This window comes from Arachis ipaensis, chromosome B01 (assembly GCF_000816755.2).
Source record: "Arachis ipaensis cultivar K30076 chromosome B01, Araip1.1, whole genome shotgun sequence".
Classification (NCBI taxonomy): Eukaryota; Viridiplantae; Streptophyta; class Magnoliopsida; order Fabales; family Fabaceae; genus Arachis; species Arachis ipaensis.
This window is the reverse complement of record NC_029785.2, coordinates 130,348,175-130,369,475: the sequence shown is the minus strand read 5'-3', so window position 1 is coordinate 130,369,475 and position 21,301 is coordinate 130,348,175. Positions and strand designations below refer to the sequence as shown.

The following is a 21,301-nucleotide window of genomic DNA, read 5'->3' as shown; positions in this document are numbered from 1 at the left end:
AATTCTACACTGTTAGATGTAATTTTACACGATTAAAAATATTAATAATAGCTAATTGATGACTACAAATTACAAAACTTGTTGGTCCTCTAGTACTCCTCTACTTTTATTTTTGTTTTCTTTACGCATTTGGCTTTTTCATAATTACAAAAAAATCAGAAAACATCATCTTTATATAATTAATTTTTTTACAATAAGTCAGTGACGAATTATACTATAACAACCCAACTTTTTGAAAATTAAATAATAAGTGATTTACAATTTATTATATTTATTGAGAATTTTATTTAAAGACAATCATTTTTGCCGCTAAACACCATGCTCGGCGTTTAACACCGCTGGGGCAGAGAAGGATTGTAGGTTTACTGTCTTCCTGATACTTAACGTTCAGCTCGGCGTTTAGCGCCACTAGCGTATGGCTTTGGCACAATTTACAAAGCATCTGGCGCGAAACGCCAGGTCGTGGCGTTTGGCGTCAACTTCATAGAGGGCTTGCAGCGTTACAAGGCACTTGGCGCCAAACGCTAGGTAGCGACGTTTGGCGCTAGCTTTGCAGCATCAATTTTTTCCTTTTTCTTCTGCACGAATTCTGCCAAACTCGTCTGGATTTTTTCTGAAATAAATAAAACCATAATGCGCCTTAAAATAGCATCCAAATAGGCTTCAAACGCTAGTATCTAAATAAAACTCAATAATTCATATCTAAAATAATAAGAAAATATAGAAAAGATGCTCGTGCATCAACGACGATCGGAGAGGAGAGAGCAGCGACGAGGAGAGAGGAGCGACAACGAGCGAGTGGCGAGCGGAGAGGAGCGGGCAGCGATTAGAGAGGAGCGAATGGAGGAGACGAGCGATGAGCGGCGACGACGAGCAATCAGCTAGAGAGCGGCGAGCGATTGGCGTGCAGTGGCGAGAAAGAGAGTGAGAGTGGTTGAACGAGAGTGGGAGAGAGAGATAGTGTGTCTTGTGTTTTTTCTGAAACTGAAACCCGAATTTTGGAACTGAGAGTATTTATATCATTGAGTTTAATTTTTATGTTGGTCGCTAAATTAGTCACTAATGACAAATTTAGTGATTGATTTTAGCGACTAACTACTTTATGACCTTATATATTTGTTAGTTGTTGAATCAATTGCTAATTTTATCATTAGCCACTAATTTAGAGACTAACAATTTTCAGTTTATTTTTTATGTTGTTTGCGAAAATCGGTCGTTAATGTTAAAATTAGCGATCGATTTTAGTGACCAACTGCTTTATCACCTTATACTTTTCATTAGTCGCTGAATCAATATTCCTCGAAACTGATAGCACAGTACATCTTTTGATGGCTTTGGCATTTAACTCCATATTCTTCTTGTCTTCATCATTCCATTCAGCTTCTTCTTTAGGAATCATCAGTCCTTCAGCACTTGTCTTGGTAGGTACTTAAGGATCATTCACAATATTTTCCATATACTGTAGTCAATGGATTGAACAAAGATCTGCATTCTTTCCTTCCAGTAGGTGTAGTTCTTTCTATTGAAGAAAGGAAGCCTGTTGTTTGATTGACCGTCAGTAAGAGTGTAGGCCACAGAGTTTGCACCCAAGTTATTAGCCATTGGACCTTTCCTCCAAGCTGTTAAGCTTGATCCTTGAGTACTAAGTTCTGATACCAATTGAAGGCTCTTGATGGCCTAGAGAAGGGGGGTGGAATCTATGGCATTCTTTTAATCTTGATTAATAAATATTCAAACTAGAAAATGAAACTTTGCTTCTGTTTAGACTGCGAGATTAATTATGCAGGAGACAATTTTATTTTGTCTCAAAATTCTTGAAACACACAATTATAACAGGGAAGAAGAAGATGACACAGTTATGTATCCTGGTTCAGCTGCTTTGTGCAATGCAACCTACATCCAGTCTCCACCACAACAATGGTGGAATTTTCACTATCTTTTCAAGTATTACATACACAAATTTTTCTAAGATTCAACCCAATCCTATTTGGGACAAACCCAGTTTTTACCCAAGCTAGATTTGACTAGGTTTACTCCCTAGATTTTCAACCACTAAGTGTTCACCCAACTTAGCAAGGAATACCTCTCAGGTACATGATACAAAACAAAAATATAATCAAAAGATACATGACATAAATCTTTGTTTTTCTCTCCAAATACCTCTCTTTACCTTTTCTCTAAATAGCTTTTTCTCAATATCTCACTTTTATGCCTTTTACCACTGAATACAAACAAAAAAGGATACAACAAACATCCAGAATTTTCAATAATAAACCATGAAGGAGATAATGTTGAACAACTCAAACCCTATAAGCTTAACCCATATTTTGAACGCTCAAATGTAGCTATTCATCTTGACATAATGATCCCTTTTATGTAAGTACAATGCTTCCAAGACTTCAAACTTTGATTTGTGAGGTTTCTCTCTTCTCTGATTTTGGGTTCTCTCTCCTTGAGCAAAACTAAAGATGATTTTTCTTTTTGTATTGAGTTCTATTTTCCCACCTAGGGCTTCTTTACAAAGTCAGCTTCTTGAATCTTGAGCTAGCTAAGGTTCCTTTCTTTTTCTTCCATCAGACTAAAAAATCAGGAATTTAGAATTAGAGTTAGGCAAGGCAGCTTCATTGATAACAGATCCTCAATGGGTTTGATAAATCAAAATCATTAACCTTGTGCTTTGACCCTAAGTTTCAATATTATTAATTCACAGTAGAGTAAAGTAGCCATCACTTTCTTCATATTACTCGAAATAGTTGTGCATAGGAAAAGAGAAATCAGAAAGTAATTGACTTGTATGTTAATAGAAATAATTTACCTTTTCTCTTATGATAATACCTAATTTGTGCATGTTAATTTTGATTTGACATAGCTTCCTTGATTCGCTTTTCTTTCTTCTGATTTGGTGCTTGATGAAAAAGTAAAACACCTTTTTCTTCTTTGATGTTTAGTGAAAAAGTAAAACCTTATTTCTCCTTTGTGCTTTACCCAAAGCAACATAGCACCATTAGCAGGAAGATGTTCTTCCTTTCAAGAATGACAATGGGCTGGACTAGAGGCTTGGTCCAAGTAGCTACAGCTTAGATACTTGGTTTCCTCTGTTTGGGCTGTTCAATAATATTTGGGTCTGCAACATTGAATCATCAAAACACTTTTGGGCTTTCAACCCAACTAAAATCATGTTTGTCATTACCAAAAATGTTATTATTATTTACTAGACTCAAAAATCTGTTTCAGGTGTTGTATCTTCACCTTCACCTTCACATTCTAAGATAATGCCACAATCTTGACACGCCCTAGCAGCCAAGAAATTTAGGCGATGGAGAAAATGCCCCTTTCAAATGCACATTTAGGAGCAGAGAAAATCAAAATAACTAAATGAGTGATAAGAGCACCTTGACTTTAGGAGTTGATTACAACAGAGAGATATATAAATAGAAAGTAAGTAGCATGAGTGGGTTAGGCTTATTTTGGGAATCATAATAAGAGAGTTTAAGTTTAAACTTGAAAAAATGTTCAAAAGAATGAGTGGTATAGGCTCACTTAAGAATACATTGAGCTACAAATTAAAAAGTTTAAAGCATCTCATGAATTCACTACAAGAAAACTACAATTTTGCTACACTTTTAAAGCGTGATGAAAATTTGAAAAAAGCATAATGATAGCTTTTTGCTACGTTTTTTGAGCTACCAGCACGCTTTTGAAAGGGTCATATCTGAAAGTGTGTCGATTATTCTATCGCCACGCTTTTTTCGATCTATTGGCACGCTTTTTTGCCACGTTTTTATTTATTGTCATGTTTTTAAGCTTGGCCGTATGTATAACCCTATAGCCACGCTTTCAAAATGTGCCGAAAAGTGGACATACAACCACACTTTTAAAGCGTAGCAAAAAAAAGTGTGGCGACAGACCATTTTTCTTGTAATAATTTAATAATGGCTAGTAGTCAATATCAAACCAAATCTTTCCAATTTAAACCAACACTAGTCAAAGGTATTAATGGGGGATTAGTATTCTTTTCTTTCTTCCTTTGAAAATAAATGGAAGGCAGAAAGATCTTTCTTAAATGATTTGAACCGAAAATAATACTATGATAAAGAGAAAAATTTTTGTGGAAAATGAAATTTATTATTTAACTAAGGTCTTGTTTGGGCGCCATTCTCGAAAAAGATCTTTTTTAAATGATATTTTTTTAAAAGATCTTTTGCAAAAGTAAAAGTGATTTTATGTTTGCATACTTTAGTTAAAAGTACTTATTTAAAAGATGTTATTGTTTGGATACAAAAATACAAAATACTTTTATAATAATAAAATTACTTAAAAGGACATTCAATCATAAAAGAGTTCATTAATAATAATAAAAGAAAAATAATTATTTATACTAATTTATTTGATCCGATAATTGATCTCTTATATTGTCTCTTATTTCTTCCATTGCCCGAACATCTTCTTGTGTTGGATCTTCCCATTCATTAATTTCACAATTTGTTGATCAATTTCTTACAGTAGTACCGTCATTTTCATTGGCTTGTAACGAAATAATATCTTCAAACTTTTGCAAAATAATTATGTCATCAGAATCCATCATTCTTATAAAATTATGAAGGGTGAAACACGCAACAATGATATCACATTGGGTTTCAAATTTTGCTCTTAATGGCATGTTTTGTAGTATCTTCCATCTTGCTTTGCATACTCCAAAAGTCCTTTCAATTACTGTCCTTAAACTTGAATGACAATAGTTGAACTTTTCATTGTTTGATCTAAAATTTGATGCTAGTTTAAATTGTGGAATATGATACCTTGTATGACGATAAGGTCCTAAGAATCCCTTAAAAGTTGGATAACCAGCATCAACTAAGTAATATTTACCTGAAATACATTAAAAAATATACAAAAATCAAGTCACATATTATCGTAAAAATGAATGTAACCTCAAAATAAACTTAAATGACATAACTAACTTTCTAGTGGATGTGGAAAATTTAACTTTTTTGTTCAAAGAGCCTCCATAAAAATTCTTGTATCATGTGCAGAACCTTCCCAACCAGCCTATATAAATGTAAAATACATATTAAAATCACACACAGCCATTATATTTGTTGTAGTATTTTCTTTTCTACTAATAAATCGTACTTACTCATCTCGGTGAACATGAATGGCTATATGCGTACCATCTATAGCTCTAATACAATCTTTGAAATATGGCCAATATCTATCATTATCCATAATATATTTAGGTGTGTCTCCAAAACTAGGATCAATAGGTCTAATAATATTTTTTGCCAATTTCTTCACACATGATAGAACATGATGAAATTGACGAAATATAGTTTCACCTGAATGCTGAAATTGCTTCTCTAACATTATATAAGAAGCTCCTTGCCCAAGCATGTATAAAAATGTTGCTACCATTTCTTCTCTACTAACACCTCGTGTGGATTTCAAGCCATAATTGAGAACTAAATCATTGCATAAACGATTAAACACTGATTTTCTCATTCTAAATTGTTCAAAAAATCGCATTTCATTCTCCTCCTTTAATTCTAATAGCCATTGATATCCTGATAGTTTTGAAGTCCTTTTCTCTTGTTTGAGGACATATCGCAAGTAATAATTGGCAACTCCACAAATAGCTAATAGCGGCTGATTTGTAACCTTTTTCATGCTCTTCATATTCAGTATTATTATTTGTTTCATAATCACTCATCCTGTATAATTTAAATTAACATGAAAAATAAGATAACAAAGCAAAAAATACTATTCACAATGTCATTATTAAATAAAGTTCCAAAATATAAAATCAAAACATAAATTATAACATTGTCACTAAATTAAAGTTCAACAATAACGATAATAAGAATTCATGCAAAAAAAAATTAAAAATAAAGTTTAGAGACGGTTCATGTCATCCAATTTAAAAGATTCTAGCTATCCAAGTTGTTGATTAGGATCATCACTCAATGCAATGAAAGTTTTTCTATATTGTGGCTTAGCCATTAATCTAATTCCCAACTAGAACTGTGGACTATATGGTTCTAGGTCAGGTAATTTGCATAGCAACTTGATGCAATTTTCTATTGAGCAAGGATCATCTCCCTTAGTTGCAGCTTTTGACTCTACACCAACCAAAATACGATCAAGTGAGTCCTGTAATCTAGATACTATTCCAGCTCGTTTCTCAACTTTTTTGTTAGAAGTCTTCCTTCTTTTCTCTCTAGTAGGGCTTTGAACAACTGTATAATTAGCAATGTATTCTTCAATATATTCATTTGTATAATTCATGTCACCTCTACTCTCAAAATCCTCATTGTTCTGATTAAATTCTTCAGGATTTGGATCTTCCGATGATGCCCAAGCACTATAACCAGTAGCTACGATGTCCTTGAAACATTGTTCAAGCCTATCTAAAGATTTAGGACCTTCATTCTTAAACTTAGCGAATTCTGGATTAATCTGTTTAAAATATGCAAAAGAATAAATATAAAAGATATCTAATAAATTTTAAAAATAAAATTAACTTATTGTATTATTTTATAATGTAAAATTAACATACCTTAATTTTATCAGTCCACCAAGATTCAGAAGTTAACACTGTTTTTTTCTCATGATCCCAACCAAGACCAGTCTCTTATCCAATTAATTTAGCCCATAATTGAAAATAAGATTTAATAGCATCCCATCTATTTCTTAGTTGTCTATGCACATATGGGAGTCCTGTTCTCTCTCTAAATTTTTTTTTGTAGATTTTTTCAACCAATTTTATTGAAATATTTATTAGGTCTATTACTATCTCATATTTCTTCCACACAGATAGTCAAAAATATTTCAGTATTCCAATCATCCCATTTTGTTTTTACAGTTTTTACTTCTCCTTCGTTTGTTGCATCTTCGTTTTCAATATTTACTTGACTAGAACCTCTTCTTGGATTTAGTTTTGGAGCCATACTATATAAATTATATCAAATTTTATAATGTATAATGTTAATAAAATAAATTGTAATATAAATAATAATTGTGAATATAATAACACACTAAATAAAAATAAAATACTATGATAATAAAAAACAAATAAAAATCACAAATAAATTAATAATAATAATGATAAAATGATTAAAAAAATAAATAATAAATAATAATAACGTAAAGTAATATGAAGACAGAGACAATATGAAAAGAAAGCAAATAATAATAACAATATGAAGAAAAAATGGTAAAAGAAAGCAAATAATAATAACGTACAGTAATATGAAGTTTATAATAATACGAAGAAGAAAGGGTAAAAGAAAAGAATCTGATGATTTGTTGTTGAGTGTATAGAAGAACAAAAGCTAAATGAATATGTTATATTTTTATTTGTGAATCATTTCAGATTTTTTACTTTTTTATATTTTGATACTAGTATATTTTTTTATATTTATATATGATTATATTTTATATCAAATTGTTAAAGATTTTATCTCAAAATATTACATGATTCTTGCAATAGTGAATTTGACAAAATATTATATAATAATGCTCCCAAAATATCAAATACAGATTCTTAAAAATCGTAACACTAGAAATTAATGATTCAATGTGATTGAATCTCAAACATCAAACCAAGATCAACATTGTAGAAAATATAAATCTATCTATGAAAATAAAAACAAAAATAAAAGATATCACATATGATTATAGCAAAAGAACACTAAAATTCATATCACATTAGGATTTATTTTCTTAAACTATGCTATTTATATGTGATGTGCGGATATGCGGATTTGCGGATCGAATCCGCGGATATCACTGCCAAATCCGCAATCCGATCCGACCATAGTACGGATCCGATGACTCTGCGGATCGGATAATATCCGTAAAATTCGGATCGGATGCGGATAATTACCGCGGATATGCGGATATTATCCGATCCATATGCAGCCCTATATTCATTCATGAAAGAAAGTGGGTAAAAGGTGTCTTTTTAAAATTTTAGTAAGGATATTTTTGTCTATCAATGATTACAAAATATCTTTTTTTAAGAAAAAAAAATCTTTTAAAAAAAGATGTAAATTGTAACTTCTCAAAAAAGATGTTTTTTTCCTAGTATTTTTACTTTTACTACTAAAAATTTGCCAAATTCACTAAAAAATAAAAAGATCTTTTGTCATTGAAAAAAATATTTTTTATCAAAATAATGACACCTAAACATCCACTAAAAAAATTCACAAAAAAAATATCATGTGCAGTGCATCTTTTTAGTCTAAATTTAATAAAAAATTTCTTGGTTCACCTAATTTTATTTTTCACCAAAGAACCTCTCAAAGGAGAGAAGGCTTTTTGAAATCTTTATGCTAAAAAAAATTCTGTCTAATTTTTCAAACCATAGCGTAAATGATCATACCTATCCTTGTAATATAATATATTTTTATATTTGTTCTTGTACTTAAAAATTTAGATTGATTATAGTTATATACTTATATAATAATATGTTCAATAATTTAGTTAGGAAATTGAGTTATTAGATGATTAATTCAAATAATGGGCCATTATGGTTAAATTGTTTGTGCTTAATATAATTAAAATACAAAATATGTGCATGTTTCAACAAAGATCATGCATAGATATAAATAATTAATAATTAGTAATTTAATACACTAAAAAAATTGAAGTGATAAAGATGCTCTAACCAGAATTTCTTTCTTTTTTTTATCTACCATTCATAACTATTAATAAAAGAAGCGAGGAAAAACAATTTTAATTAATTATATTTTACAATTCTAATTACAGTAATGATAAACGAGTATTTAGCAATAAATAAATCAACTGAATTTTGCACCGACTCAAATATGGTAAAGATGAAAAAAATTAATTGGATATTTTTTCATATTTAAAAGTAAATTTGTATATTTATATTAATAATATTTTAAAATATATATTTCTTTTCAATAATAATTATAAATTTTAACATTTTGTCTGTTTGAAAAAATATTTACGTCAAAATAAGTTTTTAGAATTTTGGAATCATTAAAATAATTAATAGGAAAATATATTAGCATTTATTTATATGATTAATTAAACTTAATTATATAACCAATCATACATACGCTCCTTTGCGCATTGATTAAGAAAACAAAAAATTATATAGATTTGTGAAACAAGCGCAAAAGGCAAAAAATACTACAAGAAAAATGTTGAGTACCGTCGGATTTGTCGACGGTAACCACGTCGAATTCGTAAGATTTTTTAATTATTGGTAGATTTTGTTTTTCGACGATAAATCTGCCGGTAATTTTTTAAGGAAAAATATATTAAATTGGTGCATCATTTACTATCGGGTTTAATCCAATATAACTCAATTTAGTGAAACGATGTGTTTGATGACCTGCAATGGTTTGTCGTCGGTGGAATGAATCACAGAAGGTCTCTCAAATCAGTTTTGTGGTGAGAATATATAATATGACCTCAAAAAACTATGACTATATAAGAAATTATTGGTACATACATCTATATATGGGACTTTTGTGGTGACTTTCGGTATACATCTATACATATTTTTGTTTGTTACATATATACATAAAAATGAGGATGTAGAAAATATTGACATGTAACAAATGAAGGTAAAAGATAAAAACATAAGGGAGTGATATATTTACTATGATGCTAATTGGAATAGCATTTTACCCTTCTCTTCTCTTCCATGTTCTCTCCTTATAACATCATGGTTACTTGGAGCATAACCTCTTTAAAACACATCATCATATCGACAATTTCTGATATACATATATTGTTATCCTCTATCAATTTCTTTTATTAAAAACTAATAATTTATATTAAAAAATATTAGAGGCTAAATTATAATTTAGTACAAACTATTTTTTTTTGAACACCTCAACAAATAAATATTCACTTCGAAACATGTTTCGAATTGATTAATTAACTTTTGTTCTTGGTTATAGAATGGAGAATACATTTTGAATATATTAAAATGTTGAAAATTTTCAAATTATTAAAGTAATATTGGTCTCCTTAGAAGCGTATCACCAGTGCGACTTTATTTGTCTTTTCAAATAAAGTAATAATAAAATTACATAACTTGAAGGGTTTGACTTTTATATATTGGTTAAAATAAAAAAAAAAGCAGCTATTTTATTCTTGTTTTTTATTTTAGTTTATTATTTTGTTAGAGAACTTAGCTTTATTTAGATTATAAATAAATAAGATACGTGAAAAAACAGATCAATTTTAACAAAAAAAAAAAAAAAACAAAACAAAACAAAATCAGAATTGGATAAGAATAAGAAAACTAATATACGGTTAAGACATGATTGAATATAATAAAGTTGCGATCATGAACTTAGAAATACTTAAAAATATATCCTATCATAACATCATTATTTATTTATATATAAAGAAAAAATACAATCCAAAAAAGAATTAAGACAAACTAATCAGACGAAGCATGTTATATACTTAGTACTAAAAAAAGCAGAGAAAATAAGCTTTGTTATGGAAACCACAACACTCTGATATTAAACTTTTGTTGTATCTCTCTAATTCGTGTATTTTACTATTTTGTTAGAGAACTTAGCTTTAGTTATAGATAAGATACATGAAAAAACAGATCAATTTTTACGAAAAAAAAACAAGAAATTAGATAGGATTAAAAAAACTAATATACGGTTAAGACGGTTGAATATAATATGACAATGTTTGCTTATTATTTACTATAGACAGATTTTGGTGCCTTCTTGTTTGTTAAAGATATGAATATATTAGCTGCCACTAACGGAGAAGATTTATATATAAAGGAGAGAAAAGACAGAATTTAAACCAACGACAATAACTTCGAACCTTCGAGGAAAAAAGGAGCGTAATACCACACAACTGGTCTGAGAGACCTTCTGCGAAAGTTTAACATCAAAGTGTCATCGTTTTCTAAAGATAGTTCATTTTCTCTCTGTTTTTTCTGTCGTACAAGTACGTAACATATCTTATCTGTTTAATTTATCTCAATTCTTTTTTGGATTGTACTTCTTTATATATAAATAAATAATAATGATATGATAGAATATATTCCTAATTGTTTTTGTGTTGCTGATCACAACTCTACATAGTTAATTAGGAACAATAATAATTACCTTTTTGAGAAGGTGTTAAGATCGGAATAAGAAAGAATAGATATTATTGATTAATTATCGTTGAGATCAAATTTTACTTAATAATTGAAAGTCTGCATGATGTTATGAAACGCATGAGATTAATTGCATGCATAAATAAACAATGATGGATGAAATAATAATATTTTCAGCGTGGAGGGGGTGCAAGTGGTAGAGGAAAGCTAGAAATCATCAATAGGGTTGACATTAAATTAATAAGGTGATCAGTAAGAATGGAAGGAGGGCCGGAGGCAGCGAGTAAGCAAGAGTTCACGGAATTCTGGAAAAGAGCAACCAGTTCGCCATACATCATGCGCCTTGCTCTATCGGCCGGAATTGGAGGTCTCCTCTTCGGCTACGATACCGGTGTTATCTCAGGAGCCTTGCTTTACATTCGCGAAGACTTTGTAGAAGTTGATAAGAAATTATGGTTGCAGGAAGTCATTGTAAGTATGGCTGTAGCGGGAGCCATCATTGGTGCTGCACTTGGTGGATGGATGAACGACATGCTCGGCCGTAAGACCTCTATCTTGGGGGCTGATATTGTTTTCTTTCTTGGCGCAATAGTCATGGCTATTGCCCCTGCTCCTTGGGTCCTCATCGTTGGAAGAATTTTGGTTGGTTTTGGAGTTGGCATAGCTTCCATGACTTCCCCTCTCTATATCTCAGAAGCCTCTCCAGCTGCCATTAGAGGAGCTCTCGTTTGTATAAATGGTCTCCTCATTACCTTTGGCCAGTTTCTCTCCTACCTTATCAACCTCGCATTCACCAAGGTATATATATCTACTCGGATAATAACTTAAAAAGATTAGGTAATTTAACATAGTTGACTAAACTATTTAACATAATATACAGACTCCTGGAACATGGCGTTGGATGCTTGGGGTGGCCGGACTTCCGGCGGTGGTTCAGTTCGTTTTAATGCTGACCCTTCCTGAGTCACCGAGGTGGTTGTACAACCAGGGAAAAGAAAATGAATCAAGGAAAATCCTGGAAAAGATTTACAGAGCAGACGAGATTGAAGGGGAGATAAAAGCACGTTGACACCCTCAGCTTTGGTGCTAACGCTACATGCCAGGCTTATCTTGATGCCCCTAATGTCTCTTCATGGAACTGCATGAAATGTTTGAAAGCTGAATGTGCCTTCTGTGCCAGCACCGGAGGCAATGTAAGTTCATCACTTCCATCTCTTTCAACTTATATATATCTATGTATTAGTCTAATCTAATCTTAACATAATCAATGAACATGATGCAGCATCTTCCAGGAGCATGCCTGGCGGAAACAAAGGAAGTCAGAGTGGTGTGCGGTGAGCAAAAGCGCGTGTGGTTTTCTGATGGATGCCCAAGCAAAATTGGAGTGCTTGCAGTTATAGTGTTGGGACTATATATCCTAGCCTACTCTCCTGGAATGGGATCAGTGCCTTGGGTTTTGAACTCAGAGATTTACCCATTGAGATTCAGGGGAATTTGTGGAGGCATAGCAGCAGTTTCAAACTGGTGTGCTAATCTCATAGTGAGTTTGACATTCTTGTCACTCATCCATGCACTTGGGGCTGCAGGAACATTCCTCCTCTTTGCTGGGTTTTCCACAATTGGACTCGTTGCCATCTATCTATTGGTACCAGAGACCAAAGGGCTTCAGTTTGAAGAGGTTGAGAAGTTGCTTCAGAAAGGTTTCAACCCTTGCGATTGCACCAATCCAAAGACAGACGAAGAGAAAGCAAGTTCTAGTAAATAAATAATATCATATGATGAAGCTGTTAGTTCTCTTTCTCCATGTATGTCGATTTGTATCCAACACATTAAATAAGAAAAGAGGCATGTTGTATGCATACTTTTATTTTTGTTTTCTCTTTTCAGGGATGGATTCCCCGAAAATAATCTAAATTGTGTATTAGCATCATTATATGTTCCGCTTTTTCATTATTAAAAAAAATCACAAAACATTTTCTTTACATAATTTACTTACTTTTTTTTTTACAATATGTCAGTGACGAATTATATTGCCACAATAACAATGCAAAATATTAAAATAGTCAAATATTTTTGAATTTAAAAAAAATTACGAATATATAAACAATTCAACCTTTTATTTATTCTATTTATTTTTACTATTAGATTAAAAAGTGATAATACAAAAAGAGAATACAATTCTTTTAGATAAAATAAAATTTTCTCATATATACATTAGAATGTTGAAATCATTTATTTTTAATTAAAAGTTTCAAATTAAGCACATAATTAATATATTTTAGAGAATTAGGTTAAAATTTTCATAAACTATTTTCTTTCTCCCAAGTCTCCATTCCAGAGCTGAGTCCAATACCACCAGTCCAGCTAAAGAGAAAAATGGTAAGTCAAGAACTAAAATATATGTTGTTCAAGCAGTTCAAATTATGAATCATATTTATCTTCCAGACCCCTCTAACTGATGACATGCACTTTCATCGAAATAACAATGTGTGCATAAAGCAATCATAAGATTGAAAACTGACCTGCAAGATTGAAAGAGACTGGACATTCTTTATGTTTGGTACAACTAGACCATTTGGAGTAGCCATAGCAACTCCAATGTTGTGTGAACCTATAGCAAGTAAACCCATCTTGTCAGATCCAAATTGACGGCTAATGCCTCAAATAAACTATTGAATTAACAGACATCACATATCAACCAACTATAACCAGAAAAACATTGAATCTACCAAAATTCAAACACATTCAACCTTCAAAGAAGGCTAGCAAGACATATCGAGAGTTCAGCCTGTAATGTTTAAGAGACAGACCTTTGAATATGACCTCCATTGAATCCTCTTTGAAGCAACTATTCAAAGAGGGGTACTTGGTGAGGGCCATTGACAGTGATTTGACTAATATTGGCAGAAAAGTGTGCTTGACATCTGGATAAGGATTGTTTTTCTGAAAAGATGTTTTAAGCTCCACTAGAGCATTGCAGTTTATCTCATCCACATAATGGAAATGTGGCACCTTGGCAGCCAGAGACATTGATTTTACATTGCTCTTTGGTATCCCCTAAAAGAGATTAGAGAAGAAAATAATTAACTTCCAAGCTATTGCAACATTCAAGGTCGTCACAGTTTTCTTTCCAGGTTGACATGTATCATTGTCTCGTAAGAAAGACACAGAAGAAAAGGGGTTCAGATTCATATGGATGCTTTTACCTTAGGGGAAGTATCCTGTCCTCTGATGGTGATTTATACTCAGGTGTCACACTATATCCTTCTGATCCTTGAGGCTGCTCTACATTATCAGCATGTAAAGCAGCAGATGCATTTCTAATTATTCCCTTCTTAGCAGCAAAATTGAGCACATCTTCTTTCAATACCCTTCCATCTTTTCCAGTTCCACATACTTCATTTATGTCTATACCATGTTGCTTTGCAAGACTCCTTACAGCAGGTGTTGATAACACCGCAGCACGTTTTCCTTTTTCAAGATCAGAATCTAGTAGCTCTACATTATTTGAATTACCAAGAGCCGCTGTAGCCGATGCGGACTCATTAACTAATATTTGATCAGAATCAAGTGACTTTGTAGTTTCTGAATCACCAACAGTCGCAGAAGGGAATACAATCTCATTAATTGACAAATAGAGCAATATAGGAATTCACTCACCTCTTGGACATGCCATTTGAGAAGCTCACATTCTGCAATACCTTCACCAGTTTGTGCCAACGGCACATCCACGATCTTACAGGCCGAAAGTTGTAGTGCAGGTTGAGTAGAAAAGCAGTGCCTCTTCCAATGCAGAAAATTGAACTAGAACACGGAAATTCAACGAATATGGTGAAATAAACACTCAAACTCACTCCAATTCACATAGAAAGGCTTCCAAAAACATATCAAACTTTCATTACTTTTAATTATTATGCAGCCACCAATTATAACTATACGTAATGGGCAACATCACAACAGCACCTCATAAATTAACTGTATCAAAGTCTAAGAGCGAAATTGGTGTGACTATTTAGTGCGAAAATAGAAGGGGAAACAATTGATCAACCTAGCTAGCTAGTAATGGCAGTAAGAATTAACAAATAGCATAAACATAGCAAAAAATCAATGTGATTCTTGATCAAATAAAAGGTGAAGCAACTGAGCATCTGCGAAAGAAGAGAATAAACAAGTTGGCATGACGATTGAAATAACCCCAAGACCAAGTGAAGTAGAATGGTGAAACTCACGTCAAAATAAGCATAAGCTGTAGAACGAAGAGCAAAGGCAGAAGAAGAGAAGGTGTGAGAGTGAGAGAGGTGAGGGCAGCGGAGCAGAGAGCTGGGAGGAGAACCCGGCGGGCGGAGGTCTAAAGCTTCCTGTGAGATTTGCGGGTAAGCATCGTCAAAAGAGGGTCTTACGTGTAAACGACTTGTACTTTGGTTGTTGAAAAGTGAAGAGTGTAATTGAAGTGCTTTTTGGAGAACAAAAGAGAGACGTTTGGAATTGGATTATTGGATAGGAAACATTTCAAGTGCACCGGGGAGTACTGGTGCACCAATTGTTTTAACAGTTGATTTCAATTAATATATATTATATATATTTTTTATAATTCAGATCAACTGTTAAAACAACTGGTGCACCGGTACTTCCGGTGCACTTAAAATGTTTCCTATTGGATAAATGGATAAAATCGATACAAATGTATGTACATAAGATGTAAATTAATAAGTATGGAAAATTTTCAAATGTTCAGTTACAAGTTAAATTTTTGTCCATTAGTATGTATTGAATGTCAAAAAAATTCCTAGAATAAACACTAAATAGAAGAAAAGAATAGTGATCTAGCAGCTATGTTAGGACGGATGCTATGAATAGAAATATTTTATTCGTGGCAAGTTGTTAACCCATTTATATTGATAATAATAATAATTTTATTAGGATAAATATCAAATTCTATTCCTAATATAAAAATATAAAATTTAATTCCTTCCATTTTTATTTTACCACTATAAAGACCATGTATGCTAGAAGAAAATATCATTCGTTTACCAATTACTCTTTCATTTGATAACTTTTACAACAATTCTTTTTCTTCCTGTAAGGCGTCGTTGCAAGAAGGCAACTATCGTGGACACAAACTACCACACTCTCTAATTTTCGTGCTCATCATTCGGAGCTATATAAGATATGTTATCTATGAATTATTTATAGACCATGATGTTATCATGTATGCATAAATAAAAAATGTTTCATATTTAAATTTAAGTCATTTACATGTTTGTGGTATATTGTAGTGTGAAATTACTTTCAATATGTGTTGTGTAATGATAGTGTTCTAATTTAAGCTTTTACTTTATAACTGTATTATGATTTTATCTCATCATTTTTTCTTAGATATCAAGTTGACGTATTTTTATTTTTATTATTATTGAAACGGATGTGATATGAAATGTACCAAAAAAAAAACTCTCACATTCAATTTATTTTATTGTAGTCTTTTATCTATTCTATTTATTTTTATTTTCTTCTTATTCATTTTATTTTTTTTAAATGTTATATAATTTATTATAATTTATACAAATCTACTTAATATACTAAACTGGGTTTTCCCCCAACTTATGATGGTGAGGTGTCATTTTCTCGTGAATCAAATATCAAATTCTATTTCTAATATAAAAATACAAAATTTTATTCCTTTCATTTTTATTTTACCACTATAAAAGATCATATATGCTAGAAGAAAATATCATTCATTTACCAATTACTCTTTCATTGAGTAGCTTTTACAACAATTCTTTTTCTTCCTACGAGGCGTCGTCATAAGAAGGCAACTATCATGCACACAAATCAGCACACACTCTTCAACTCACGTGCTCATCATTCAGAGCAATATATGATATATTATCCATTAAGCATTTATAGACCATGGTATTATCATGTATGTATAAATAAAAAAAATCCGTAATTAAGCTTAAGTCATTTACCTATTTGTGTGGTATATCGTAGTATGAAATTACTTTCAATTTGTGTTGTGCAATGATATTATGGTTTAATTTAAGCTTTTATTTTAGAATTATTTTATGATTTTATCTCATCATTTTCTCTTAGATATTAAGTTGATGTATTTTTATTTATTATTATTGAAGCAGATGTGATATAAAATTTGTAAAAAAAAAAAAACTCACATTCAATTTATTTTATTGTAGTCTTCTATTCTTTTATTTTTTTATTTTTTATTTATTTTATTTTCTTTTTAAATATGAAAAGGTTTATGTCTTCTCAAATTTTCTGATTGAGGAATCAAGCGGAATTTATCTTCCGACTACACATATGTGTAGAATAACTTTTAAAAAGGAGTCATGTATAGTAAATGCGCTCGATGATTGTAAAACTGTATACTAATATTGATATAATATTATTTCAGGTATATGTTTTGCAGGCATCAAAGAAAAGTGTTGAGTTATTTTTTAGTAGATTTAAATTATTTATTGTTTATTAAAAAATTTTGTGCATTAAAATTCTCTAATAATTTATTATTTATTTTGAACTAATTTTGATATGTTCTTACTTGACAGTAAAACAACATATAAAAATTTGTTGGTAGGTCTAAGTATTATTAAGTTATTTATGATCACGGCACGGGTTAATACACTTGTTAATATATAATAAGAGAGTAGTAGTATGTTAGTTGCTTGACAAGTGGCAGTTTGTATAATTGACAAGTAGAGCTTCCTGTGATAGACATGTGGCACATCACTAAAAATCTATAAAATATAAAATAAAATAATACAAATACAAAAAACTTATGTGAAAAAAGTGTTGGGCGAGAATTTTAATTGAATTTAAATTCAAAACCTTTATTAATTTTCTCTTATATTCTCATATGTGTTTGTATGTTCACGTTTCATGCCCAAATTTAAAAAACTGAGAAAGCAAAAATTTAGAAAACGAGAAGAGAAGATGAGAGAGATGCAATTTTTGGTAGAAATTGTTAGGTACCAGACAAATGACACAACAAAATATAGAGATGAAAAATTAGAAATTTGTATAAAATATGAAAACAATTGAATAACTTTCTTTGAGAATTACAACTTCTCTCTATCACAAGGAGACTACAATAACACTCTCTCTTGACAAAAGGAGAACACACTTCTCTCTCTATATATAGGAGAAAACTACTCAAAGAAATATTATGTTATTCTATCTGGATGACTTGATTGAAATGAATTAAAGAAAAACTCAATTTATAGGTGAGTCTCTTCAATATGAACCATCCGTCAATTAGAGGTATATAATTCTTCTCTTTTTCAACCACTAAAATTCTAACGTTATAAACTAAGATTGTTTATTACCTCTCATTTTATTTAGTTATTATTTATTTATATATTTCTAAAATTAGCTTTACTAATTTTACAATCTCCCACTTAAAGCTAATTTTTGATAAATTTTCAAAATTTATGTTGCTCATGTATTCCATAGGCCGTATGAGGATCTACACCATTCAAACTTTTCTGTGTTGATTGGTTTTGTCATGGCATCTGCTAGGTTATCTTTAGTGTGAATCTTCTGCATATCAACACTTCCTTCTTCTACTACTTCCCAAACAAAGTGATATTGTACTCCAATGTGTTTTGTTCTTGAATGAAAGGCATGATTCCTTGCAATGTGCAAGGCACTCTGACTGTCACAATACACAGAAATCTTCTGTTGTTTGTGCCCGAGTTCTTCTATCAACCTTTGGATCCAAATAGCTTCCTTGCATGCTTGTGTAGCTGCCATATATTCACCTTCTGTAGTAGATAAAGCTACAACAGTCTGTAATTTAGATAGCCAGCTCACAGCTCCTCCTGCAAGTGTAAATACATATCATGTAGTAGATTTTCGTTTATCAAGATCACCTGCAAAATCTGAGTCGACATATCCATTGACAATGAATTCCGATCCTCCAAAACATAATGCAACATTCGAGGTCCCTTTGATGTATCTCAAGATCCTCTTAACAACATTCCAATACTCTTTACCCGGATCTGCCATGAATCGACTTACCACCGCAACTGTTTGAGCGATATCTGGTCTTGTACAGATCATGGCATACATAAGGCTTCCCACTGCTGATGCATACGGTACTCGAGACATTTCCATCCTCTCTGCTTCACTACTAGGGCACATACTTGAGGATAATTTAAAATTAATAGGAAGTGGGGTTGAAATTGGCTTGCATTCTTGCATGTTGAAGCGTTACAAGATCTTCTTCAAATAATTCTTTTGCGATAGCCAAATCTTCCTATCCTTTTTATCTCGGTGAATTTGCATCCCTAAAATCTTGTTTGCTGGTCCCAAGTCTTTCATATCAAACTCCCTAGCCAACTGTGCCTTCAATTCTTGGATTTGATCTTTGTTGGGACCTACCACCAACATGTCATCCACATACAACAGCAGAATGATGAAATCATTATCACCAGACCTCTTGTAATAAGTACAATGATCTGAACTAAGTCTGTTGTATCCAAGGCTAATAATGAAAGAATCAAATCTCTTGTACCAACACCTTGGCGCCTGCTTTAGACCGTACAGAGATTTAGTTAACCTGCAAACCAAGTTTTCTTTTCCTTGTTCTTCAAAACCTTCTGGTTGGAGCATATATATCTCTTCTTCAAATTTTCCATGAAGAAAAGCAGTCTTTACATCTAATTGCTCTAGATGTAAATCAAATGCAGCACACATAGCCAAAACTACTCTAATAGTAGTTAGTCTCACCACCGGAGAAAATATTTCATTGAAGTCAATACCTTCTTTCTGAGCATATCCCTTGACAACCAATCTTGCACGATATCGTTCCACCTGATTATTATTATCCCGTTTGATCTTGTAAACCCATTTGTTACCAATGGCTTTCTGACCTGCTGGAAGTTCAACAAGTTTCCAGGTATGGTTCCTATGTAATGCCTCAATTTCTTCTTGCATTGCTGTCATCCACATAGAAGCGTCTGGATTGCGCATAGCCTCCATAAAAGTTGTTGGCTCTCCATCTTCTGTCAAAAGACAATATGCATCATAGTTTGTCAAAACATAATTTGAGTGCCATGATGGTGTTCTTCTTTGTCGAGTGGATCGACGAACTTCTATGTCATTAGCCTCTGCTTCTTGTTCTTCGTGATGTGGTTCTGCTTCAGAAAGATCACCTTCTCTGTATTTTTCATCTATTTGAACAGTGGTTATCTCTTTAATAGTGCTGTCATTTTCTTGTTCTTTTTGCAATTCATCTTCTGCAAATATCACATCTCTACTGATAACTACCTTGCGGGCAGTGGGATCCCACAGGCGATACCCCTTAACACCGTCAGCATAACCCAAGAATATACATTTTCTAGACTTTGGGTCTAGCTTTGTTCTTTCTTGGGAATTGTACATCACGTACACAGGACAACCAAATATATGTAAAGAAGAATAATTAGGTGGCTTACCTTGCCACATCTCTATTGGTGTCTTTAACCCAATTGCAGTTGATGGTGACCGATTTATCACATAACAGGCGATTTTAATAGCTTCTGCCCAAAAAGACTTGGCTAAACCTGCAGTTTGCAACATAGCTCGTGCTCTTTCTAGGAGAATCCTATTCATTCGCTCTGCTACACCATTTTGCTGAGGCGTATATGCAACTGTGAATTGTCGTTGAATACCTGCTTGCTTGCAAAATGTTAGAAAATCACCATCAACATATTCTCCTCCATTATCTGTCCTTAAACACTTGATCTTCTTTCCAGATTCAAGTTCTAACTTTTCTTTGAACTCTTTGAACATCGCAAACACGTCTGACTTTTTCTTGATCGGGTACACTCATAGCCTCCTAGAGTAATCATCAATAAATGATACAAGATATTTTGCTCCTCCTAGGGACATCTCCGGTGATTCCCACACATCAGAATGAATCAACTCCAATATATGCTTGCTCCGAGCAGTTGATCTACCAAACGTCAATCTATGTTGTTTGCTTGTAACGCAGTGCTTACAAAATGGTAAGTTTACCGATTTGAGCCCGGGAATGAGATTACGATCTACAAGAATCTTCAAGCCTCGTTCTGACATGTGGCCCAGTTTGCAATGCCATATCATCGTCATTTCTTCTTGGCTTGATGAAGCAACTGATGCTTCTGCCTCTTGCAAAATATCTCCCACAAGCATGTATAGATTTGCTGCAATCTTTTCTGT

The 21,301-nt window shown here is 32.2% G+C and overlaps 1 protein-coding gene and 1 pseudogene across 1 annotated transcript; one reads left to right on the top strand and one right to left on the bottom strand.

The window, feature by feature from the left end:
- On the top strand, positions 10,306-13,396 carry LOC107614343 (inositol transporter 4-like). The gene is made up of 4 exons (XM_021112217.1): positions 10,306-11,908; positions 11,991-12,170; positions 12,214-12,303; positions 12,393-13,396. Exons 1-4 carry the CDS (start codon positions 11,369-11,371, stop codon positions 12,873-12,875), a joined length of 1,293 nt encoding a protein of 430 aa, XP_020967876.1. The 5' UTR covers positions 10,306-11,368; the 3' UTR covers positions 12,876-13,396.
- Positions 13,480-15,621, bottom strand: LOC110263569 (annotated as a pseudogene).

What these genes read in the sequence shown, in the direction of transcription:
- LOC107614343 (XM_021112217.1), top strand. Translation starts at nt 11,369, where the DNA reads ATGGAAGGAGGGCCGGAGGCAGCGAGTAAGCAAGAGTTCACGGAATTC. An exon ending in AGATTGAAGGGGAGATAAAA is followed by an intron (nt 12,171 to 12,213) that starts GCACGTTGACAC and finishes GCTACATGCCAG; the next exon opens with GCTTATCTTGATGCCCCTAA. An exon ending in GTGCCAGCACCGGAGGCAAT is followed by an intron (nt 12,304 to 12,392) that starts GTAAGTTCATCA and finishes AACATGATGCAG; the next exon opens with CATCTTCCAGGAGCATGCCT.